The 27,916-nt window shown below is 32.0% G+C and overlaps 1 protein-coding gene across 1 annotated transcript in view; it reads left to right on the top strand.

Moving 5' to 3' along the window:
- Positions 1 to 23,976, top strand: part of LOC126738290 (TBC1 domain family member 25) — a 57,663-nt gene extending 33,687 nt beyond the window's left edge. Inside the window, exons 10-12 of the mRNA XM_050443543.1 lie at positions 7,425 to 8,134; positions 8,185 to 8,488; positions 17,607 to 23,976. Coding sequence (XP_050299500.1) covers positions 7,425 to 8,134; positions 8,185 to 8,488; positions 17,607 to 17,926 — 1,334 coding nt within the window. The 3' untranslated portion in view covers positions 17,927 to 23,976. The remainder of the gene's footprint in view (positions 1 to 7,424; positions 8,135 to 8,184; positions 8,489 to 17,606) is intronic.
- Positions 23,977 to 27,916: the final 3,940 nt, after the last annotated feature.

Genomic DNA, 27,916 nt, shown 5'->3' with positions numbered 1-27,916 from the left:
TCTAAATACTTCCTAAATTTTGCAAAAAACTGAAATTTGGCAAAATCATTTTATTTTTTTCTGGCGTTATTTCAAAATATATGACAAAAGTATTTATTAAATGAATAAATTATTGTGACCACTTTTTCTCGCCTATACGATGACACCTTTAAAATTTAAAATACGACGTTCTGTCTTTCAAGAGCCATCATCAACTTTGTTTTTCTTTGTCGGCGCTATATTGACCATTTGCAGTTTAACGACGCGGGAATCTTTGGCCGCCCGGCCGTTTTGTTATTTTTTTAAGACAAGGGCGATGATGATAACAGCGCTTTTATTTATTTTGTTATTGCCGATATTTAAATGCGCTGTGATCTCGCATAAATAACTATAAAGATAGTTATAGATAAATGTGGTGGTTAAGTAATGTATGAATGTTTGAATAAGGGTTGAAATGTTTTGAATAAGGATGTAACAACACTATAAAATATCGAAAATAGGCCACACTTTAATTTGCAATACAGGGAAACACTTAATTACTAATTCTTAAACTAGAAAAAGTTAATAAGAAAAAAAAACAAATATTTTGTTTAACAGTATGAAGGGTCTCATCGCGGTTATACAGGATGTCCAAAATAAGGATGAGCAATAAATGGTTTAATTAGGCGAAAGTTGCGCAATATAAATGCAATGATTGAATAAATGCAATCTAAAAATTGGAAAAATGCCAAATACTTCCTAATATTCAGGAAAAAGGTGAAATTTGGCAAAATGGTTTTTTTATTTTTTTCTGGCGTTATTTGAAAATATAAAATAAAATCATTTATACATTGTTGTAAGCGCTTTCTCTCATTTACAAGTTAACATCTTTAACTTTTAAATACGACGTTTAATAACTCTTAAATCCTTCTTTAGAGAGTCATAATCAACTTTTTTTCTTCTTGTCGACTCTATGTTGGCCACTTGCAGTTTTGAATAACCCTTTTACAACAAGAATTACTTTTTCAACGAGGTAATTTCTAGTGAGTAGTTGAAATCATCCCTATTAAATATTATATACCTCTCTCTCTTTTAAATACAATTTCGAATTTCAAAAAATTCAAAACATACTTTATTTATAAATACATGGTACCTACTTGTTGACATGGTACTTCTATGATATAAAATAGGCACATTAATCGACATATTACTAACACATAATTTAAAAACAATACACAATAGTGGGTTCAACATACTAGTATAAACACAAAATGTATTTTCAATTTCAAAGCAAGACGACTTAAAATATTTTTAGAGTAACATCACAAATTCTAACCTTTACATCTTTACTAAAAACTAATTATATACTATTGGCCTATTCCTAACTATCTTCAAAAAATTCTAATGCTATAAAAATATTTGCTTTTAAGAAGTTTCGTTAAGGACTTTTTAAAGCGAGGAGACTTTTATGACATTTGGAAAATGATTAAAAATTTTTATGCTCAAGTAAATAAGAGAATTCTTAGTTCACTTTTCGGGATGGGCATTGGAATATTGTATTTTTTTCTGATATTATAATGTTTTGGGGAGCCATTATTTTGAAGATACAATTTATATTTTTTGTATATTAGTCAAGCAGACTCAACAATAAACAAGCAACACAAGGAAAGTATCTTTAAATAGGGGTCTGCATGTCCTGTGGAGATTTATGACACATATATTTAATGGCTTGTTTTTTAAAAACAAACATCGAGTCAAAAAGCCGTTTACTAATGCAACTCCAAAATGTTATTCCATACTGTAGGTATTTTTGTATGAAAGTAAGTTCCAACTTTCGACAAAAAAAATATCAATCTCAGTTCATTTAAAACCATTCTAACAGCATAACATCGTCTAGCCAGTTTTTGCCTCCTGACATATCTCCATAAAACTTAGGTTTATGATCGATAACAATTCCAAGAAATCTGTTAAAATTATTCACTTCCAATTCTTTGTTGTGAATCATGAACTGCTCTGAGCATAAAAACTTAACAATTTAGTCTTATCTATGTTTAAAGACATCAAATTAGCATCAAACCACTGTTTAATCATTAATAAATCTTTAGAAATTGTTCTAGGTTAATGTGCTTTTATTATTGTCCATAAGATAGTGGTGTCATCTGCAAAAATAGTGAAGAATCCTCTTATCTGGAGCGACCCCAGGTCATTTATATACAATAGAAATAAAATAGGACCGAGAAACGAACCCTGCTTACTACACAAAGTTCAGACAAACTGCCATTTGGCCAAACAAACTTTTTTCTGTCTAACAAAACAAAATTTTAACCATTCTAGAGCAACTCCCCTAAACCCATATCTGGAAAGCTTACCGAGCAATATTCCATGGTTGACACAGTCAAAGTGTTTAGAGAAGTCGCAGAATACCGCTGCAGCAAAGTGACCTTCTTCAAGCTCAAATATAATCTCTCCAGGAATGAAAACATTACTCGACATTCATTTAATATGTTATTTTTTTTAATTAGGAAAGCTACCATTCGTACTATAACCAGTTTCTCAATAACTTTAAAGGCTTTTTAGGCTTTATTTTTATCTTTTTCATGAATGAATTTCATCATGAAAACAATTATTGAAAATACTTAAAACACTAAAGACCATAAACATAATATATTGATTTAAAATTTTCTTAAAGTAAAAAAAAGAAAAAGAGAAAATGGCTCTCATAGACATGAAGAGACAGTATTTTTAAGAGTTCGGATTGATTTTTGTAGATAAAATAGATAATTTTCTGTGAGGTTTATAATTAGATTTTTTTAAAGATTTTCTAATAAGATTTTGAGATTCCCATATTAGGTTGTTATAAATCAAAGTCTTAATTAATATTTGCACACTGATTAATTTTGCCTAAAGAAGCCATCGTCTCACAAACTAAACACATTTACATATATCTATCTATTTGTGATTATGATATCCAAGAAAAATTTTTAACAACTACCAAATTGCAATACGGCAAACACGAACCTGTGCAAAAACTCTCCGACACGACTCGCATGTTCGGCCGATTACTAATGAGAAGCGACGGACGAAATTATTTTCGCGCATACTGGAGAGAATCGCCATCTATTTTTCACGCATATTTGCGGTCACGTTTTAGCCCATAAGGTTGCGTATCTTCCCAAATATTCAATCAACGCTATAACCATTTTGGAGATATTGAGTGGTTTTTCAGTGGATCAAAAAAATCTTGATACTGTCAAAGGCTTTACAAAAATCATAATATTTTAAAAACTCATGCACGATTTGACTGATATTAGTTTTATTTGAAAGATGATGAGCTTTTTACCAAAAAAGTCATTACAAGTTTTCTTGTAACCACAACCATTTTGGTGTTAAAATCTTGTTTCTGTCAAAGGCTTCACTCAAATCTAAATATCTTGAAAATTTATAAAAGGATTTGACTAATTTTAGTTTCATATGAAATCTGATGCGTTTCTTTACCTAAAAGCTTGTTACAAGGTTCCTTGTAAGTGCAACTATATTGAGTAGTTTTTTTTGAGTTATTGAGTAGTTTTTCAGTAGATTGAAAAAAATCTTAATACTATCAAAGGCTTTAAAAAACTCTAAATATCTTAAAAACTCATGCAAAGATTTGACTGATCTTGGTTTTATATGAAAGCTGATGAGTTTCTTTACGATGAAGTTTTCTTGTAAAATTTGCTTGTATTAGTATTTTGCACTTTTATTACTTTTTAGGATTAAATCTGTTTTTTTAACCATTCTTTAGAATATTCTTACGAATTAATTGGAATATTCCTAAAAGAATATTATATTTTTAGATTCTATGTCAAATTCTAAGAATTTGTAACACCTGAAAATAGCCATACTTTAGACAAGAAGTTTTTTAAATATAAACATAAAAACGGATTCCATCTATTTCAGATATCATTGGGTCTATAACATTAAAAAGTAAAAACGAAACCGTATGAGCAAAATATGGCGAATGATCCCTCAGATTTATGTACCTATTTATAATGAGGTTATGTCATCGGAATACGCGGAAAATTCAAGTGTCTAAAAAAACCTGTAAGCATTGCAAGAAAAAAGTAACTATGTACATCGCTAGTCTGTGAGATCTGTGGACGCAGCTTCCACAGAAATTGTACTTTTTAGGTAAAAGTCGCCGATCAAAGTAAAGGAGTAAACCGTTGCAAAAGTGAGTTCAAGGAAAGAAAAACCAGCTTATTAGAGAAGTTACTATTTGAGAATATGGAGAAAACGAAAGTATTATCAGTGACACAATTCAAGATTTGATCAGTCCTTTTAAGCAGGCTATTGAGAAAAAAATGAGCGGTCTTGAGGCGTCAGTTAAACACCTGTTAGACTTCTTTGATGGTGCAAAAGCAATCTCGAAGGATGTTTTGAAGGAAATAAAAAAGGTCAGAGAGAAAAATGTCGCGTTGAAACAACGGATGCAGGTAAAGGATCTAACAATCAAACAATGTTGTTATTTATGGGGTACCTGCTCAAGAGGACGCAAACCCTGTGAAAGTTGTGCAAATGATAAGTACGGCTGTGGAAGTGCCTACGAGTCAAAACGATATCGCCAAGTGGTACAGGCTAAACAAAAGAGGAAATAGCCCCATTCTCGTGAAATTTAATACGTTGATGTTAAAAAAGGAGTATTTTATAAAAATAAAGCAAAAAAGATAGAACAGTTATAAAGTGTGGTCTACAGGGTGAATGAAAAATGTTCTCAGGAATGACACGGATCCTCCAATTAGGATAAGCTCGGAAATTAATTTATCGTAGAAAAGTGCCTCTAAAGAAGTCTGTAAGTAAAATAAATAAAATCCATGGAACTAAACGGTCTAAAAGTATCACATGCAGTGAATTATCAGAAGTTACCTTTTTTAATAACCAAGTGCGTGATTTCAACATTATATATGTAAACATTAGGGGAGAATTTATTTAAATTTAGATCATGTATTTCTAGAGTAAGCAGTTTGATGTACTAGTCATGTCAGAATCTCATACAGTGCATAGGGTCAGCAATATTAATATTCCAGGTTATTTCTAACAACAGTACTCTCAATAAGTATGATGGTTGGTTAAAATATGTGAATGAGCAATTCCTTCAAGATCACTGTATACCGACTGAAAAGAATATTGTCATGTAAATACTTCGATAGTGGACAAAAAGCAGTTCATTGGAAATGGAGATACTACGAGAGAATACCTCTTTATTGGGGACATAAACATTAATTTACTTGATCAGAAGCCACTCGAAACAAATGATTAGCCACTAATAATGAAGTGACAAGAGAGACAGATACAAAAAGATATGTGTAGGTCATATCTTTATTAAAACTAAGAATAGATTAATCCAGTAATAGTGTTGATTTCACAGATCACTATCCCTTTTTGCTAAACATATGTATAAACTCTAATTGCCAACAAGAAAAAGAAAAATAATTTTAATAGACTTTCTCAGACTTAGATCACTGATGCACAGTGGAATGGTGTTCTGCAGATTAAAGATAGCAACAAATAAATTTGTTGAACAAATAAAATTCTATTCAACTACAATTATGAAAATTAAAAGCAAATCTTCTAGAATAAAATCCTGGATCACTGGTGGCCTCCTTGAGTCAATTCGGAACAGAAATAAATTTAAAAAAAAAACAGTGTACCTTAAATAAAAATAATATAGTTATTTTTAATAAATATAAGAACACACTGTCAAGGCTTGTTTCCCAGAAAGTTAAAAGGTAATTAAAATTAAAGATATTTAAAGGTAAAGAGAAATATTACTTCTGAATCGTTTTATTTCTCCCCTATAAGTAATAAAGAACTAATAGTGCAAGTAAATAGTCTAAAGAATCCTAAAGAATGGCGATTCTGCTGGACAGGATGGCATCACAGCAGAGATTGTAAAAGCAAACCATGTATCACTCTTAAAGCCATTAGATCATATAATAAATAGAGTTTTCTATACTGGTGTCTTCACGGACATTTTAAAACATGCTTTTATTGTTCCTCTTCATAAACAGCGCGACAAGAAGCTGAATACAAACTATAAACCTATTGCACTAATCAGTTCTATCAGCAAAATTATTGAAAAATGTGTTAAATATAATGTATCCTTGTTTTTGAAAATGTATAGTATACTTGGGAAAAATTAATTTGCTTTCATAGAGAGCTCTAGTACAGAGAACGGATTGTGTCGAGTTACTGAGGAAATTGTGCCACAATTAGATAAAGGAAAAAAGATTATTGGTCTATTTTCGACTATAATACGGTGGCTCACCATCTACTACAAACCCTTAATGCGCAGAACTAATGATCTTTTTGAATTTAATGTGCACTGTGCCCACAGTACTAAAATAGGAGACATCCTCAGTGATGCTAATCACTGAGAGATACCTCATTTCAGCAAATTATGTGAAATATTTGGGAGTTCTGGTTGATGAAAATTTAAGTTGGAAAGATCACATAAGTTACGTTACACAGAAAGTACGAAGATTTATGATCTCCTTTCCGGAATTGCCTACCTTATAATACTTTAAAAATGGTATATTGTGCTCTGGTAGAGTCGGTAATTAGTTATGGGTTAATAATCGAACCGCTTGCAAAACATAACTCATAAAATTATATATAGATCAAAAGTGGATTCTCATAATTACGTTATTTCAGAAAAAAAGATATCCAACAGAATTAATTTATAAAAATTGTATAGTATTAACAATTAAAGAACTTGATATTAAGTCAGTCATTAGATTTATGCATAACAAGAATACTAGAAATGCCGCTTTTCAAAATAATCTCTTTAATAGACCTAATAAGTTATTCTCAAAGACATATTTTTTGCACTGGACCAAAAGTGCATAACGACCTACCACAGTGTCTAAGAACAAAGCCTTATAAACAAAATTAAAAAAAATATTGTAAAATGGAGCATTTCAACTAATTATAGAATTGTATAGTTTGGGTATTAAAATGGGTTTACTAATATAGCTTTTTATGTTGATAAATAACCTCAAAGCAATTTTTAATAGCATAAGCTCACACACAATACCTTATCGTATCATCCTGATTTCAAACAGGCAATAGTGATTATACAATAATTGTTATAATGTATTGGTTTAAGTTGAAATCGTAAAAAGCTGTTCGTCGTGAAAATTCAATAATATGTAACTACAACTGTTTTGGAGGTATTGAGTGATTTTTTAATGAATCGAAAACAAATTGATATTGTCGAAGGCTTTACAAAAATCAAAATATTTCGAAAACTCATGCAACGATTTAACTGACTAGTTTAATATGAAAACTGATGAGTTTCTTTACCAAAAAGGATCTTACAAGTTTCCTTGTAACTGTTGCAACCATTTTGGCGCTGTTGAGTAGTTTTTCAGTTGATTATAAAAAAAAAACCTTGATACTAGGCTTTTTAAAAATCAAACATTTTACAGGAAATTCAAAAGAAGGCACCCCACCTTCCCCCAGGGCCGAGCTACGGGCCCGTTCCGTCTCCCCTTTCGAACCCAAATCGGATTCGGCCATAATCCTCAACAACCGCGTGAACGCCCACCAGATGGCGTTCCGTTCGAAGAGCGCCACCTTATCGGCGAGCATGTCGAACCTCATTCGTAACACGAAAAAGGGCGGCGGCCACTTCAAAGACCTCAAAGATAAAATCGCCGCACACAAGTTGTTCTCCTCGTTGGACCGCTTGGACGCCACCCAAATGATCAAAGAGGAGGAGGAACGTCCGAAGAAGATCGTGAAGAACCTCAACGAGTTCTTGAGCTTGGCGGGGGTGGTCAATAAGAACAAAATATCGGATAAGGGACGGCAACAGTTGCAAGTGAACGATAAGCCGAAGATCATGCTGACCAAGTCGAGTTTCGACGATTCGGAGAGCGTTAGTTCGGAGCCGAGGGGTTCGTCCACTTCGAACACGATCACCACGGATGACACCGATACTTTTGACGAGTACAGTCCGGATGATAGTCAGGAGTATTTCCCGTTGACCACCTCGGTAACCCGGGAGCTGCGCCTGGAACTGGAAAATCTGGACCGGAAAGTGTTTGGGGATAAGTACGTTGATCGGTTGAGTGATTCTCCGTCGAGTGAGGGTGGAGATATCAGGACTAGCAGGAACGACGATTTATTACCTCAGGTATGAACGTTATGAGGCATAGAATCGCGGCAGATAATTGTGTGCTTTAGGGGAAATTAAACAGCGGTGACGTGTTCGTGTGGGAAAACCCGCTGCACCAAACCAGTCCCTCAAAACCATCGGGGATTTTCGCGGACCCACGGGAAACTCCCGACGAACAAGTGGACATCGACGACTACGACGCCCCGATCATGGTCAACGAGACGTCGGCGTCGAAAACGGTGACGCCCATCCGGATTATCAGCTCGACCAGTCACATCGAGACCACTCAGAAGGTGGTGGTGAATTTCGCGAAACCGATTGCTCAACCCCGGGTGACCTCTAGCGGCGGCGTACCGGGGGATTTACTTAACGGTAGGTAATAATTTTTTTTTAAATTGCCAAAATAACTCTCTATTGGCACGTGGCCTTGTGAAGGTCCACTTGCAAAAAATCATATTGGACACTAAATATTTCGCTCTATACCAATCTAATGTTAAAAACGACTATTAATAATAGTGTTAAAAACGAATTGAGGCTATGAGTGCAAAAACGGACTAACCCCAATATTATTAAGTGCTAAAAAATAGGTTTAGGAAAAATACGAAAATGTAAGTGCGCAAAACCCTTTTAAAAGGACATTTCTGTAGTTCGAATTAATTGAATATTCTTGAGTGTTACTTAAATTTGCGAAATTTGTTTTAAATTTTTGGATATGGCTAATATTCGATTTTTCTATGTGGGTTAGTACACTCTGCATTTAAAATAGATTGGGTTTTTTAATGGGTTACTATAACTTAAGCTATTATAAGTATTACGTCAAAAACTGTATTACTCGTATTGTCACGAGAATAAATAAAAAAATATAAAATTTTTTTTTATTAAGTAAGTAGTTATTAAATACATAAAGTTTCTTCTTCCTCTATTGGGCCAACTACTTCACCTTCACTTGCTTGAGCAAATGACCTCAGATTTTTATAAAAATCTTATTATATAGGAAGGAGATCTTTATTTTAGCTTCATTAATGGCACCATTTGGGTATAAAAGAGGCAGATCCTTAATTTCCTTGGAAACAGATTTCCTTTTACTAAGATCTACTGTGTGAAAATAAACCTCTTCATTGTTCGACTACTTATACTAAATAGTATTGGGAAAAACTAAAATAGTATTGGGATAATCTTTTCTAACACTTAACCATTGGATTTTGAGCCACTCCACCATTGTTTTTGTTTCAGATACTTTTCTGTTTATTATGTTACTTTCAAGTTCCTTAGTGGAAAAAAATCTTGACTTATCCATTTCTATTATGGTAAAGGGTTTTTTTTTTCTAGCATGTCTTATGACTGTATGCCAGTCTTGAGGTATAAAGACATGTGGATGGAATTTCTTTTCTTTTTCTATGATTCCGAAATCTTTGTCGCATGGTAAATAGGAATGACCACTTACAAGGCATTTATGATCTATTTCTTCCATAGTAAATAATGGAGATGCAGTAATATAGTTACATATCAATGACATTTTTATATTACGATTCTGACCACCACATTGGTCAGAATACATAATAAATCTTTTCGATGTAACAAAGTTTTTTATGTAATATAAAATACAAGAACCCACATCTTGCGGCCCCTTGGAAGCAATACTTTCATCCCATACAAACAAGAACGAATTATTGGTTCCCATTTCATGTATATTAAAGCAGTAAGTCCATAACTGCCTTTTATAGTAACAAATGCCTGTGGTAAGTACAGGTGTACTTCATTAGATCAAAACCGATGACCGTTGCGTTTCCACTTTTTGCCAGTTTAGTGTTTTTTTTAGTGTATCTCTAGCACACAAACTTCTTACTTATAGCAGCACAGTGGACTAGCTGAGGATAGTTCACTTTGCTTCCTTAAACTTTTATCAACAATAAAGTTCAATAACTAGTTTAGTGCTGCCATCTCGTAACGAAAAGGGATAGATTATTTGGTCCACTGTGCAATAAATAGATTTTAACTTGACGGATACTATTCTACAATAAAGCCGATTTTGAATTTTTGTGGGTTAGTCCGATATTGCACTTATAGCCTCAATTATTCTCGTGTAAGAAAAAAGATTACCTCAAAGTCAAATTCGTCACCTCCACTGTATCATTGCCACTATACATTCTCATATAGCCTTTGGCCGAAAAGTCATGATATGTGAATATCATGACTTTTCGGAAAAGTATGATAAATGATTTCATGGGGTACAAAAGATTCGAGTTTCTTGGATGAAAGTACTTCATATACCGGGTGGTGCGTCACCGAGCGGAACATAGGAAATTCCATGTAAATTTTAAGGGGATCAATTATTGGCTTCCCTGTACATTTTACAGAAAAAATGTAAGATAACTTTTTGAAGAGACCGATCTGGCAAACCCTCGTGCAAAGTTTCAAAAAATTTTAATAAGCGTATCTTGAATTATTCAATTAAATGTAATTGCAAAATTAGCAAATTTTCGGTTCAGGTAAAACCAGACACCAGCCACTAGCAAACAATTTGTTATAAGGCTTTGTCAAATCTGACATACAGCCGAATACAAGAAATGTTTTTTTTTAATAGTTAAAATGGAATGGGCTTGGTGGGGAAATATTAGATATAACTGAAAACATTTCAGATACTGCTCTAAAACTGGTTCCCGCATAATGCCACTTAATTATGGCTATTTTTCCGTCGATTGAATAATTCATACTTGTTTTCAAATATCGACTGTCACTGATTTATTGACACTTTTCCTCACGTCAGTGACAACATTCATTTTACTGGTGCCCGTTTGGTTCACCAAAAATACAATCAGCAAAATACCAACCCAAACGTTTAATTTTTAAGGGTGGTGAGTACGAACTTCATGGTGGATTCTTGGATTCGTGTCGGACCAGTACCGACAATAGGCTCGTTCAGCATCTTTTTTTTATTGCATATTCTAAAAGAGTGTGTTGAGTTTAATAGTTGTGCAAAAATTTCATAATTTTCTGAGCCCGATTTCATATTTAAATAAATTATTTAAATACCGCAAATTTAAAAAACTCCGCGATATCTAATAAACGGATAGTTTTAACAAGTTTAGTTTTGTTTCGTATTTGTATCGGTTAAAATTGGATGCTTGTCTACTATCAATCAATCGGATATATTACATATAAGCTTTTACAAAGTATGTGTAATAAAATTCAATAATTATAATCTATCTCAGTACATTTTAAGGTGCACCTAGGTAACCAAATACCTGTATGTGCAAAAAAAATCAAAAACAATTTTATAAAAATAAATATTTAAACAAAATATGTCCCATCCACTAACTATTGCAAAGTTTCCATTTAACACCCAATAAATAATTAAACATTAGAAAACAAAAATCCTTCACGATCATGTATGAATGCCTAAAGCTATGAAATATGAAAATTAATTAACAGTAAGTAGTTTTTTAAATACATGTAAATGATCATAAATGTAATCCCCAGATATTTTACAAAATTTTTTGACAGCTTTTGTATGTCTAATATATGGTGGTAATAAGTTGTACAGTTTGGGTGCGTGGTAAAAAATTGATTTTAATTTCATAGTAGTGGCAACAGTTGGAATTGATAAGTGTCTATTTACATTTAATCTAGTCTGATACTAATGTTAACAAAGTTCTTAAATTTATTCGACTTGTGAATATATATACAGAGCGACCAACAGTATAATGTGCGTACATCAAAAATATTTCTGGAATAAAGTAATGCAGTAGAAAATCTTTTGTTTTTTTTGAAAATAACTTTTAAAATGTAGTTTTGGGTTACATTTAAAGAAGTCAATGTGTTTTGGTATATCCCACCCCAAAGAATTAGACCATACCTTAGTAGTGATTCCACAATTGCTTTATAAATCGAAATCAAAAGTTGTTTATTTAATATTTCCCTGAGCACATAAAACTTGTATATTAGTTTTCGAATATTTTTTGATAGTCTAAGGATGTGGTGGTCCCACTTTAAGTGTTTGTCAATATAGATTCCAAGATATTTTGTAGAGTGAACTTCATGAAGTTTATCCATAAGACTATCTATGTAAATACTATTAAATGATGGACGGTTTGCAGCTGTGAGGGAAAATGCTATATAAATAGTTTTAGTGATATTTAATGATAATTTAAATGAGTCTAGCCAGTGTTTTATTTTCTTTATACCGTTTATAGCATGTTCCTTCACCAAATCCCATGTTTCCCCATAGAAAGTTACTGCTGTGTCGTCAGCATAAGAGATAGTACTACCGTTTTGTATTGACATATTGGTTAAGGAATTTACATATGCTACAAATAAAATTGGACCCAGAACAGTCCCCTGAGGGATGCCCATTTTAATTTGAAGGGGTTCACTTATAGTATTTTCAACTTTGACGGATTGCTCTCGATCCATCAAATAATCAGCAAAAACGTCTAACACGGTTCCCCTTATCCCATAGGATTCTAGGACTTGGAGCAATTTGTTATGAGGGACCGTGTCAAATGCCTTGGCTAGGTCTAGGAAGACCGTAAGACACTTTCTGCCACCATCCAAATGGTCTGTTATTTGCTCACAAAGCACACAAACTGCATCGGTTGTGCTGAGGCCACTCTGGAAACCAAATTGGTTCTTAGAAATTATATTGTTTTGATTAAAAAATTCCACCAGGCGGTCCTTAAGGCATTTCTCAAAGACTTTAGAAAAAATGTTCATTATACTTATGGGTCTATAATTATTTATATTTGATTTATCACCTGCCTTGTGAATAGGTTTTACTATGGCTTGTTTAAATTTTTTTGGGACCTTTGCAGTTTGAAAAATTAAATTTATAATGTGTGCGAGAGGGGAGGAAATATAGATATATATATGTTTTATAATATCGGTTGTAATACCATCAATTCCGGGTGCAGAGGAATTTTTTAAAGAAGCAATTTGTTTGATAATTTCATTCTTATTAGTAGGTCTTAGAAACATTGAAGCCTGTGTGGATGGTTTTATTTGCAGGGAATCTGGAGGATTTTTAATTTTATTATACATATTGTAACCGACATCAACAAAATATTTGTTGCAAAAATTTGCCATATCCAACTTATTATTAAAACTAGAATTATTGTTAGTTACGTTAAACTTAAAATCTTGGTTACTGTTTGAATCTGTTACTTCATTTATTATCTTATATATGTGCCACTAGACTCGATTTTGGCTTTGTAATAATCCTGTTTACATTTCTTGATTAACGTGCACAAGGTATTACGGTAACTATTAAAGGCAGTTTTGTTTTCTAAATTGTTATGAATTAGTAGTGTTTTTTTCATTTTGTCCCTCTTTTTGATACTATTAATTATACCAATTGTGATCCATGGTTTTATTTTTTTATATTTATTTTGACATAATTTTTTGGTTTTTGAATGATTTAATGCTTGTGTAATAGTACTGTATAAAATTTCCAATGCTAGTTCTGGATCATCATTGTTAAAAATGCTTTCAAAATTTTGATTATGTATAAAATTTGTTAATATGGTATAATTTATTCTAACTGTATAAGAATTTACCTCCTCCTTGTTTTTTTGCAACCCAACTGTATCAGTAATATGCAACATGGTGGGAAAATGGTCAGTTATGGCAGATTGATATGCTACTGCATATTATAATTGATTGTTTTTTTGGCGTTCAATTTTTACGCAGATTGCAAAATAATAATGGAAGTAGAACACAAAAAGAAAAAATATAAATATTGTATAGTACCGCAATGTAAAAACACTAGTGTGACCAGCCCTGATAAAATTTTTATTACTTTGCCAAAAGACATAAAAACAAGGAAGTTGTGGCAGGAAGCTATGCGTAGAACTGAATTTGTGAGCAATAATTCAACAAAGTATTGCTGTGAGGATCATTTTGATGTAAGTGTTTTTAGAATTACTAAATTATATTATCATTGATGTGGTATATTTAATTTTAGTTTGAAAATGATGTGGAAAATTACATGCGTTACAAGATAATGGATAATGTAAGAATTAAGATTAAGGCGGGAGTGGTTCCACACATTTTTGATTGCCAAAAACAACGAAAATCTGCACATACCAGAGATACTCGAAGTGTTTTTCTTAAGAGACAGCGACAAAGATGTTTAGAGAAGCATCTACAAGTACAAAGAAAACTCGTTTTTCATCGTCAAGCAGCGAATCTAGTATAAATATTTCGCAAATCGGACTAGAAAGTAGTTTCGGAAAATGCCCAGGCGAAAGATCGACAGGTAAATAAGAGTGTTCAAGTTAATATTAAGGCCACAATGAGATCAAAATATGTTGAGTGTAACATATTAAAAGTAACAACTAAGGGAAAACAGAAGCAAATAACACCAAAAGATATAACGAAAACAAGCTATTCGCCCAGTAGTAGTTCGAGTTCAGAATATTCGACCTCCTACAAACCAACATCTGATGACTGTACTTCAACGGAAGAAGCTGAAAAAGTATTTAATAATAAGAAAAATGTAGAAAAGCGCATTATTTTTCTCATAGAGAAAAATCCGAAAATGTATATTGGGATACCTAGTCACTCAATTTTTATTGTTGACATGCTTTCCACAAGATGTCAGCTAACAAAAATTGAAATATTTGTAACTTAAAAAAAAATTAAACTTAACCTTCCTTATAAAATATTAGCAGATGATTTTTGTATATCGGCTGCAACAGTTTGCGCAATAATTAAAAAAACAGTGCCAAAAATAGCTGACCATTTAAATTCATTTATCCAGTGGAAGTCGCTTTCAGAAAGCCAAAAATGTTTGCCAATTTTTGCCAAAAAGAAGATTCAAAAATGTGTCGTGCATAATCGATTGCTTTGAAATTTCCATCCAGAAACCGGGAAACCCCATCCTCCACCCCTTCTTTTCTTGGTCAGAATATAAAAAAAGCAATACTATGAAATACCTTATAGCTTGTACTCCTAATGGGCTAATTTCCTATGTATCTAGAGGTTTTGGTGGCAGGACTACCGACAAAATGATCGTGGAAGAATCAGGATTTTGGATATGTTAGAAATTAAAGCGCATGTTATGGCAGATCGTGGATTTAAACACATTGATGACAAAAAATAACATGCTAGTTAGACCACCATCGGTTTCGGCAAAAATTAAAAATTTAAAGCAGGAAGTCATTCCAAAAGGATTGCTAGTCTGCGAATTCACGTCGAAAGAGTCATATCAAGAATACGGGAATATGCTATTTTAGAGCCTCATGCTTGTGTTCACTCGAGCCTAATAAAATATTTAGATAACATTGTAATAATAGCAAGTGCTTTAATAAATATACAGGATTATTTACTAAAGTAAAACAAGATATATAAGTTATTTAAATTTTATTGTAAACTGCATTAATCCAAAAATGTGTTAATTTATTTAACATGTTATCAACAAATTTTTCATCATAATCACAGTATTTGTAAGTGATTTTGTTGTTTTTCTCAAAATCAGGGCTTGCTACAACATAAATGCCTTTTTTTTGTTTGTAAGGTGCATTTGCATTTGTATTTGATGGTAATATTTACTTTTTATATTGCTATCAAAATCTATAAAGTTATTAAACGTTTTATCTAAAGAAGGGCATTTGATTTCTACAACGTAGTCTTCATTTAAGGCATCTGGACTCGCACCAATCAGGGGACACTCTTTTAAAAGAAAGAGTCCAGATTTTTGAAAGGTCTGGGAAGTTTCCTTGGAAAGTACCTTCAAGACAGCTTCTTCTAATTCAAGGCCCCTTTTCATGACTTCTGTTTGAAAAATGTTGGCACCTAAAATATTTTCTACTAGTGTTCCATCCAAGGTAGTACTGGACTGGTTCCTAGTTTTAATTTCGATTTGTTTCAGCAAATCTTCGTCCATTTGTTGTTTGCAATAATTCAAAAATATATTTGCGTCGTTGACATTATTAGTAGACATAAAACAAATTTTTAGTTGATAAAGGGAAACACAATCTTTGAGACAGATGGTACCTCATAGTGCTATTTTCAATTTTCCTTTTTTTTGCTTCAAGAATGTAATCATTTAAAAAATTGTTATTTGAAGATATAGATTTTTTGGCGCCAAAGTCTTCGGTGGTTATAAATTTTTTTGTACTTGAAGCTGCAGCTAAAATTGATCTCTTCCAATAACAAACTTTGTCAGTTGGAGACGGCTCTTCGCTCCTACGGTGTACCCACATTAAAAATGCCACTGCATGTTTGCAACCTCCCTCCGATGCCGGACAATCATGACAATTTACCTCAACAACTGTTTTTTGTAATTCATCGATTACACAAGATACATTATAGTTTTTCGCCTTTATTTTATGTTCTGGGGTAACCTTGGCTTTTAAATAGCATTTATTATTAGTACGTTTAAGTTGAACATAACCCACAGCATTGTCTCCATAATGTTGACGGGCAGACCTAAAACAATACAAAAGACTCTGCAAATGAGGAAAATGTTGTATTTTTTTATTTTAATTTTAGTAATAGGCATGCATAAAATAAACTTTATTAAAACTACACTCGCATAGAATAATTATATTATTAACTCCTTAAAAATTTCTTCCAGAATCTTATAAAAAAACTAAAAAAAAATCCATCGAATATAATAAGATTTGCGTTTATTTTATTACATTTTAAAAATAGAAGGAAATAATCTGGATATATTTAATACATTATACTGTAGGGAAGGTTGGCCGAAATTTTTCCACATTTAATTATAAAAGAAAATTCTTATATTTTACTACAATACTATATCATAATGTATAAAACACTTACTGCTGCATTTTAATACCCCTCGTTTCTGCACTGACAAAGTCTCGATTATTATTGAAATAGTCCATTACCATAATAATATCTACTTCCGGCATATTGGAGGAATCTGCCTTAACATAATCCATATCGCACATTTTTTATGACAAAGTTACAATAACTACTCTATAAAATAATACAAAACGGCACAGCACTAATTTACTTTGCAATGCTGCAGATAAAATTATTATGAATCTAAACGTATGCATGCCTGCCTCTGCGCTGCTTGTGGATGTCACAGCGGTAAATTTCCGACGCGGGAAATATTTTGATATTTAAAAACGTGTAACTTTTTTAATTTTTATTCAATCAAGCTGAAATTTTTTTATGTGGTATGTGTAGATAATACTTCATAAAAAGATGAATAAACTTGTTTATGGAAATTTAACTGAACGAGCCTATTATGACGATTGACAGTGCCGTTGAGAAAAAATGAGCCGAGATCTCGCATTCTTAGAGCCCAATTTGGGACTCAAAATAATTATTAAAAATGGCCTTTTTGTGAATTTTCAAAGTGCTCGCATTACCTTAGAACTGCTCATATCTCGTTATAACCCGGTATTTTCTTGATGTATGGGATGAGAACTAAGACGCTGGTGTACTTAGTTCGATATCAAAAAAAAATTCAAATGAATAATCGATCGAATTTAAACCGATTTGGAAACCTTTCCAGGTACGACAATGACGAACTCGTGCGAGGAGGTGCAAGAAATCAAAACGTCAACGTTCCTGCCGCCCCCGCAAGAGTTCGGGGGCGGCAATCCCTTCCTGATGTTCCTCTGTTTGACGGTGCTGCTGCAACACCGCGACCACATCATCGGCAAAAACATGGACTACAACGAGATGGCGATGCACTTCGATAAGATGGTACGGAAACACGACGTCACCAGGGTCCTGAACCAGGCGAGGCAGATGTACGCGCGGTACATGAAACAACAGACGCTCGCCCATCAAAAAATCGATTCTTCCGGTTTAGGTAACGAGAAGTGTTGATGATTGAAGGGACTATAAGTTTTTTCGAGTGTTGAACGCATTTAAGGTCGACTAACAACTTCCGGGAAATGCCTTTGAAATGGTTCAATTTAGGTGAAATTTCTTTGAAAGAACCGCGGTATAAGACACTAGGCACGTATAAGAGGCTTTAAATGTCTGGAAAATGGATAGTGAGGTCCATATGCCTGGAACATATAAGAAATTACTTTAGGAACACAAAGGCAATGAAAACTGACTTGAAATGCCAGGAAAAGCGAACACTAGATAACTTTTTTGCTTTTTTTTTTAAAAACACATGAAATATGATATGTAGATATTTAAACGCATATTTCTTTTTGACACAATCCCAATGGGTTGATAGATAACATCTTGAAATAGAGAAAGATGGGTCGATTAAAGTACGCCAGCTTCTAAAGGAAAAATTTGACACTCCTGGGACTTGTCTGAACTTGAACCCTTTACTTTGGAAATTTTTACCTGGACCACTATTTTTTTTTAACAACATTTATTGAGTACTATTTTCTTGAAATAATAAAATTTATTTCATAAATCTTACTTAAATCGCTTTTGAGATATTTGGTTTTTAGTAGCAAGTATGGTGAAAACTGAAAAGAACATTGGGCTGTTTCCTGGACTTTTAAGCAACTTTTTAAGAAAAATTAGAAATTTTATTGGGACACTTTACGTTCTTCATAAGATTTATAGCACAATAATTTTAAAATATAATACAATTTATTTCATAATTTTTATTGAAGTAGTTTTGGAGATATCGAGATTTTAGTGGTGAAAAGATCTTTAAGGTGTTTCCTATACTTTGTAACTAAAAAATTCTTACGTGATTCACTTTATTTTGTCAACAAAATATATTAATTACTATTTTCCTAAGATATTATAACCTATGTCATAATTTTTGCTGAAATATTTGGTAAGAATCTGTTTCCTGTACTTTGGAAAACATTATCTGGATCACTATTTAGATTGAATCAAATTTATGGAACACAATTTTTTAAATAAATTCCAATTTATTTCATAATTTTCACTTAAGTAGTTTTTAAAATCTTTGATGTTAGGTAATAGGGGCTTAAGTCAAAAAATATAGTTTTTCAGAAATCGAATTTGAAAATTAAAAAAATTGCTGTAAATCCGATTATTAATTTAAAGCCTGAAGTTTTTGATATTAGTCAGAGTATTTAATTCTTTTTTAGATCAAATACTATTCATTATCTACAAAAGTGTAGTTTCCAAAATTTGAATGACTTAAGTCTTTATGGACATAAAAAAAGTTTTTTTAGCTTACTGATTTTTAATAAAGGACTTATGTCAGAATAGAGTAACTTTTAATAAGGCAAATAATATCAAAATACATGTTTTAAACACAAATTATTTTTTTTCCCTTAGAAACTAATTGATTCATTTAGCCTAATTTTCTTCTTGTTCTACTGCTTCATCCACTAGATCTGGGTCATTATAAATAACTTTAGTATCGGTAGGTAAATTTTGATAAAATTGGTGAAACACTGGTGGCACCAAAGAAAGAAGCGAACACAAGTCTTTCTTTTTCTCCTTTGATATTAAAAGTAACTCTTTAGTATACAGTTCCTTAACTACCAAATCTTTTAGGTTTTGACTTTTGCCCCGTCTCAGAAAGCTTATAATTTTAAAATCTTTAGTATCAGATATAGAACTTTTGTAACGTACCATACCGCCATTATTATATTGTAGCCATTGCACATTTTGCGCCATTTCATGGACTTTAAATTGTCTTTTTCTTCCAGTTCTTCTCACCAACTGGTACCAATCGTATGGATGATATACTGGAACTTCCATTTTCTTTTTTCGCTTTCTATCATGGAATGATCAACATCACATTCCATATGTATATGCCCAGATATTAAGAACTTGTGGTTTATCGTTAAATTGGGATTTTCACTTTGAGCCTTTATAAACAAAGCAGCGACATGACTGTTTCGATTTTGTCCACCACATGTGTCGGAGTAAAAAGTTATATTATTTACATCATTGGGCAAATTTTTAATGTGAGTGTACAAGCAGGAAGCAATTTCATTACCTCCCCGAGCAGCCAATGCTTCATGCCACATGTAATGCGTCGATTCTCCATCCTGTTAAATTATACATCTAGAGCTGACATTTATAGAATGCTACTGAAGAAGTTATAAAGGGTGTTGGAAGGCACTGCTGGAGATCAAAACTTAAGCATTTTTCATGGGGATTTATTTTAGCTTTCGTCTTATCTTTAGTTTTTGCTTCGAATGCAGCATTAGCTTGGTTGTGATGCAATTCCAATTCCTTTTGTAAACGAATTTCATCTTCTTTATTTCCTGATTTAGAAGCAACCTGTATTTGCATACTAAGAGTGTCGCATTTATAGCAGGTATCAACATATCGTTTTTTAAACGGTAGTTTTAATTTGTGAAATTATTTTTCATATATCGTTCTTCCCACGGGATTTTGCCTTCCTTCTTTGTACAGATCGTACATAATTCGCAGATTTAAGTGCGATGGTAGGTACCTTTTATCATTTGTACGTCTTGTATAATGACTCTCGTGAGAAGGGAACGATTTAATATGTGTACGCACTTCATTTAATTCCTGTTCAGATTTATATTTACGGAAGGTGTTATACCTCTTTGATCTTCAACAGTAATGCCAGAAGTGCTTTGCATTTTGTTTTTTAAAACCACTTTTATAAACTTTTCCTTTTCATCCAGTCATCAAAAATTTTTTTTTGAACGTCTTCATTTAGTGTTTGTGAGCATTTTTTTCTACATTCTTTTAAAGGCTTCATATGTCTTGCATTTACCATTTTACCGCTTATATTCACGTAACTATGTCCAGAATGAATTTTTTCAGTTCTCTCTTTTCTTACAACTCGGGACCACTTTTTTAATGGTTTATCTATATGAACTTTTGCCTTTTCTGTTCCAATTATTGTTGAGGAAGCACTAGGTCCAGCTTGATCAGTTATGTTCAATTTTTCTTGTGATTCTAAAATTTAAAAAATATAACGATCTAAAAACTTAACATACTACTTTGAATATTAGTAGAGGAAATATTAGCCTTTGAACGACTTATTTTTCTCTGAATGGACAATAAATCAATGTTGTCGTCACTGCTTTCACTTTCAGATTGTCCAGGTAAATAGTCCTTATCTGCATAACTGTCATCTGAATTTATTTAAGATAGCTGTCAAATCTGCCGTCAGTGAAGGGGCTGGCGATGATGTTACAGACCCTATATCTGGGATCTGATCTTCTGTTAGCGACACAGCTAAACTTTTATTTATTGTATCGCCGATAACTAGAAATGTAAAATTAGTCAGTAACATACACGATAAAATTACAAGCAAAAATGGTTCTTTTACTATACCGTTTTAAAAGCATTCACCTTTATTACTTGCTGTATCCAACTGTATATAATTTTCACCCAAAAAATTCTCATCAAAGTCCAGAATATTATTTGAACAATTCGAATTAACAGTTGGAGAAGGCATTAAAATTTTGTAACTTGGGTGATCAGTATTAGGCATTTCTTCGTGATCATTATCCGGTGTATGGGAGTGTGAAATAACTAGAATTAATAATTTATATTTTTGTAAATTTATAATGAGGTTATGTTATGTCGTATTAAAATACTTTACTAATAATAAACATAAGACAATTTTAAAAATTATAACAATGATATTTACCTGTTTCTTCACATTTTGTTGCTAATTGCAAAATAAGTTTACTTCTTGCACTCATGTTAACTCAACGATTTTCTACGATAAACAAACAACGACTACACATAAACTTCTAACCACGTATAAATTCCACATACATAATAATGATAAATTGATACGAAAGTCTTAAGTCAGCAATGCAATTTTAAATTTAAAAATAACGTTTTGATATAAAGGACTTAAATTGACTTAAGTCATTATGACACTACTTTCCTTTTACAATGTTTTGGTACGAAGGTCCTATGTAAACTTAAGACTCTATTACCAGACCAGAATTTTTTTTTTTTTACTTAAGTCTTTTGTACCAATTTATGGGGCCTAAATAAAAACGGTACGACTTAAGTCTCTAATATCACCAGAACGAGCAAAAAATTTTGACTTAAAACCAACATTTTTCGGGATTTCGTCAAAAAGTGAATTAAGACCTTTGTACCTAACATCAAAGAAATATTAGGCTTTTAGTGGCAAAAAGACCATCAGCGTGTTTTTAACCTTAAAACCTTGTAACTTACAAATTTTTACCCGTACCACTTAATTTTTTTTAACAAGATTTATTGAGTACAATTTTCTTAATATAACGCAATTTATTTCATAATTATTACTTAAATAGTTTTTGAGATATTTGGTTTTTTGTAGAGACAAGTTTGGCAAAAAGAACCTTAACAGCCCAAGGTCTTGGATTTAAAGACCTGCAATTTGACAAATTTTATCTGGATCCCTTTACATTCTTAATAAGATTTTAGAACATTGTTTTTTAAATGTAATAAGGTTTATTTCATATTTTTTACTGAATCAATTTTTGAGTTATTTGGTTTTTAATAGGAATAAGTTTGGTAAAAAGAATGGGGATGTTTCAGGGACTTAAAGCCCTGTTTCTTGCAAGTTTTTACCTGAATCATTTTGTATTTTTAACAAAATTTTGTTTTTTATCACTTGTTTCAACAGGATACCCTAATGGAAATGATCCTTTTTTTTTGCCATTATTTTGGTGTAACAGAAAGAAATAATTAAATCAGGTATTTTGGATAAAACCGCACTATTTTGTAACATATATCTCAAAGTAAATGCATAGCAAAAATTGTCAACAGCAGCAGAAAGGTAATGACTTAAATATGATTTCAAAAGCTGAAAATATCACCAATTAACGTGGAACACAAGAGAACTGGCTTTAAGTACAGGGAAGAAATTTTAGATGGCTTAAAATGCCTGGAATAAGATGGAAAATGAAGTCCACATGCCTGGAACGACTTTAGACACACAAAGACTGGAATTTAAATGCCTGGAAAATGACTTCAAATGCCTGGAACGTGACTTTAAGAATCCAAAATCGCAATAAATAGCCGAACAACGTACGGCACAACAGAAAAGTTTTGATGCCCCTTGAAAATTGCACAATACCGACACCGAACAACTGAAATAGTTTCAAATACAAGGCAGAAATTTGAAATGAGTTGAAATGCCTGGAATAAAATTAACTCCAGGTGCCTGGAACATATGTACATCCGCTGATTATTATTAATGTATTGACCCACATTCAAGAGGTATTTCCGGAAGTTTTAACGTGAAATTGGTCATTTCCTTTATAAAATTCCCTATTTCCAAATGTGTTCAGTACTTTAAGAATAAACATGTTTCAAAACAGCTTAATTAGAGATTAAAAAACAGAAAGTCAAAAAAAAAAGTTATTCCTTTCGATATTGGTTTCCCAAAACAGAACTCAAAAATATTTGTACAACTTTCTGTTTGTTTTCACTAATTAAGCCTTTTTGAGATAAAACGATTCCTTTTATGCCCCTAAAATCTTTGTCCATATGATGGTAATTTAATGGTTTTTATTAAATTCTGGTTGAACTGGACAGATAAAGAACTTAGGGACTTAAAACTTAATAAAATTAAACGCCAAAAACACATCATCACACTGTCTTATGTGTATTATACTATAGTATAGTACCATATAGTATTTAATAGAATTGTTACTGTGATATTGTATATTTATTTCATGATACCCCATCAGTACTTACTATAAAATATCGTTTGATGTGTAATTTTTACTTTAGGGCCTCTAATAATAGATAATTTTAAGAGTTTCTTTAAAAACTATACTTTTCCAACTCTCTTTTTAGGTTTAAGTCGAATAAAGGCTCCAAATCTTCCTGTAACTTTTTATGTATCTGATAAAGTATAGCGATTGTATGGAATATGAAAGCCTGCACTTTAAATTATACCATAAGTAGCAATATTTTTCTTTTATTTGTAGGGATTGTGAGGGCTGGTTGAAGCATGCTTGTTGTAATATATGCCTTATAAAATCTTTGAAACTTGTTTTTTTTTATTTCTTCATGGTGCACATTACATATAAATGCTTTGACCAAAGCACTTCATAAATCAATAAATTTTATGACTAATTTGCTATTTATTCCAGGCAGTGGAGAGCAAATATTCTAGTACTGTCTGGAGGGAAGAAATATTTACTTTAAATGCCTGTTCTTCTAATCTTTTTTTCTTTAATCCTACTAATATTTTGGAGAGAGATGTAATCGAGAAAATTAAAAATAAAACAATAAGATGGGATAAGAATGTCCTTCAGATATTTGTAGATGCAATAGTTAAATTATTCATTGTAGAATTGTTGAAAGATTGTTGAAGGACACGTTGAAGGAAGAAACACGTTGAAGGACAGTACGCGCTTAACTGCGGTAGAATACAGTCGACAGGGTCGTTCCGTGATTCTCGAGTGCGAACCGCAAAAAAAAGTGCCAAGTATGCGATTAATCCGTGAGAACACTATTGTAGCGGATTTTAAAAACGTTCGAAAAAAGCCGTTTCAAATAGAAATTCATAAATGGATTAAAGAAACATTTAACTTTTCTGTTGACCAAGTGTGTGGCATACAATGTAACACTTTGTCAAAAAAAGTGTACATTAAACTTATATCCAACCTGTTAGTGAAAAATACACTAAAAAAGTTTGAAACCGAATCTCCGAAATTTATCGATAATGAAGGTATAAGGCATGAAATTCCTTTGGAAGAGGAGGGACAAGACGTTGTTTTAAGAATCTATGATCTACCATTAGAATCAGAAGACTGTAAAATTAAGGAATATTTGTCAATATATGGCAGTGTCAAAGGTGTAAGAAGGGAAAAATGCTCCGGCTCGGAATACTATGAAGTGGAGAATGGAATTCGATCGGTCCTTATAACCATGAAAAAGCCAGTACCGTCTTATATTTCAATAGAAAGTTATACATCCCTGGTGGTGTATAAAAACCAAATAAGGACCTGCATGTTATGCAACAAACCTGGGCATGAAAGGCGTGACTGCCCTGATCGTATCGTAGCTCGTATTCAGGAAATTCGTAGGCCACAGGCACCTGTGCCTACTGAAGAGGATCAACAAATAAGGAAGCTATACTCCGAGATAATAATCAAAAATAAATACAATAATGACAATGGCCACAACTCAGAACAACCCCTATCGGAATCGGAATCCAATAGTACACAAACTCCAGACGAAATCATCAGTATTAAAGAGGCACAGCCTCCTTCTCCCGATATAATTGAAGCGACACCACAGGACCAAATCCATCATATGGAAGGCAATGGAGGATCAAAGCGATGTAGAGATGCTCTTACATCCAGCGAAGAAGAAGGATTTAAACCCCTTAAGACTAAATTTCGAAAGGATAAAAAAACCGGTCAATATGTCTTAGGTGAACAGTCTAGTGAGGTTGACAATGAAGAATGTGAAGTGGAGAAAACAAGTGATAATGAAAATTAAATTAAAAAAAGGATATCTACTGTAAGTTAAAATATCTTGTTAATTTTTAGGATTAAGTTAATAATTTCTGTGGGGTATTTTTTTCTCTATATCGCTATTAATGGCTCAATTAACAACAATATGTTCCATAAATATAAATGGTATTAGAAATAATATAAACCAGTCACTCTTATCAGATTTTATTAAAAAGTATGATATAGATATTTGCTTTCTACAAGAAGTTAATACCGATTGTATAAAAACCTTAAAAGGATATGATTTTTATACAAATCTAGGGCCAGATAATAGGGGAACAGGCTTTGTATATAGAACAGGTATTTCTGTACAAGATATTTTATGCTCATCAGATGGTAGGATTATCTCAGGGACATTTAATAGCATACGGTATGTTAATATATATGCACCTTCTGGTTCAAACAAGAATAAAGAAAGAAATCTGTTTTTTTAAAATAATATGTCAATTCATTTAAACTTCGATGGGCCAGTAACTCTTTTAGGCGATTTTAATTGTATAATTAAAAAGAAAGACTCAAAAAATCCGACAACAATAAATAAAATACTAGAAAAAATTGTGCAAAATTTAAAACTTATTGACATATGGGAACTTAAGTACAAAAATAGGGTAAACTTTACATTTTTCAGATCTCAAGCTGCCTCTCGCATAGATAGGGCTTATATAAGCAAGGAACATAAATATTTGGTACATAAATGTGATACATATGCTGTCCCTTTCTCAGACCATCATGCTTTAATTTTCTTATTAAAAAATGACCATACAGTTAAAACAATTAAGTATGGATATGGATATTGGACGCTAAAAAAATCTACTTTGCTCGAAAATATAGACAACTTTAAATCAGAAATAGCTCAAATTAAAAGACATCCCCTGTATGAAAAAAATTTTTTAGATTGGTGGTTTAGAATTTTCAAAAAAAGAACATTAAATTTTTTCAAAAATATTGATATTAATATCGCAGTAGATAGACGAAACACTTTAAATTTTTATTATTCGGCCTTACATCAAGCGAAAGAAAAATTAAATTCTGGAGAAAATTATTTTAAAGAATATACCGAAATTAAAAATACCATATTCTACATAAAAGAAAAATACGTCATGCAAAACTTTAATAATAAAAGTCAGGACCTAGTAAATGATAAATTTAGCCTTTATGATATTATGAGAAAGAGAAAACAATCCAATTCCGCGATAACAAATTTAAAAACAGAACAGGGACAAGACCTAACTACCACAAATAGCATTCTCAAGTACTCTAAAAATTATTTTAAAGACAAGTTTAAAAATCGAGAGACCATAGACAAAGATACAAAATGCTTACTTGCGCATATTAAGAAAAAAATTTCAGATATAGATAATCATTACATAACACAAAAAATAACAAAACAAGAAATCTTAGGAGTCCTAAATTTATCTCAAAATAAAAAAATGCCTGGCCTTGATGGACTTAGCTATGAATTTTATAAAACTTTCTTTTCTGAGATAGGTGATGAATTGGAAAAGTTGTATAATAGTTTCCTAATTGATCTAGTTAGACCACCAGAAAATTTCTGTGATGGAGTGATTATATTAATTCCAAAGGAAAAAAATGCAAATTTTTTAAGTGCATTTCGGCCTATAACGCTTCTTAATTGTGACTATAAAATCTTTACAAAAATTTTGACCAATCGTCTTAAAATCTACTCAGAAAAAATAATAAGCAAAGAACAATCATGTGGGGCAAACTACTCAATATTTAACAACTTACTGTTAGTAAGAGACTTAGTAATCCATTCGGAAAATAACTCTCAAATATCGGGAGGGATATTAAGCTTAGATTTTCATCAGGCTTTTGATAGAGTTAATCATAATTATCTCTGGCAAGTTATGCAGAAATTTGGATTTGATATGAAACTAATAAATGTAATTAAAAACCTATACAATAACTCATTCTCAAAAATTTTAATAAATGGCTGCATCTCGGATTCATTTCAGATTCTTAGCTCTGTAAGACAAGGTTGTCCCTTATCTATGCTTCTTTTTGCTTTAAGCCTAGAACCCTTTTTGTACCTGGTCAAATTTGTGATAGAGGGAATTAATATTAATAATCAAAATTTTAAAATTGCAGCCTTTGCTGATGATGTAAATATATTTTTAAAAAACAAAAATGACTTAGATCAAATTCAAAACATAATTGACATATTTACCAAGGGAACCAACGCAAAAATAAATTACAATAAATCTGAAATTTTATTATTAGGTAATTGGAAGTCTGATCGTTCTCACATAAATAATTTTATTGTAAAAAAAAATATAAAAATTCTAGGAATGCAAGTATACAACAATTTTAAAGAAATGGTTAATGAAAATTGGATTAATGTTATAAAAAATATACAAAACTTTCTAATAAAAAATCAGCTGCGAAATTTGGATATAATAAGAAGAAATTGGGTAATTAATATTTATGCTTTAGCAAA

Source organism: Anthonomus grandis, chromosome 7 (genome assembly GCF_022605725.1).
Source record: "Anthonomus grandis grandis chromosome 7, icAntGran1.3, whole genome shotgun sequence".
Taxonomy (NCBI): Eukaryota; Metazoa; Arthropoda; class Insecta; order Coleoptera; family Curculionidae; genus Anthonomus; species Anthonomus grandis.
The sequence above is the reverse complement of the archived record's forward strand: the minus strand, read 5'-3'. Positions and strand labels throughout refer to the sequence as shown.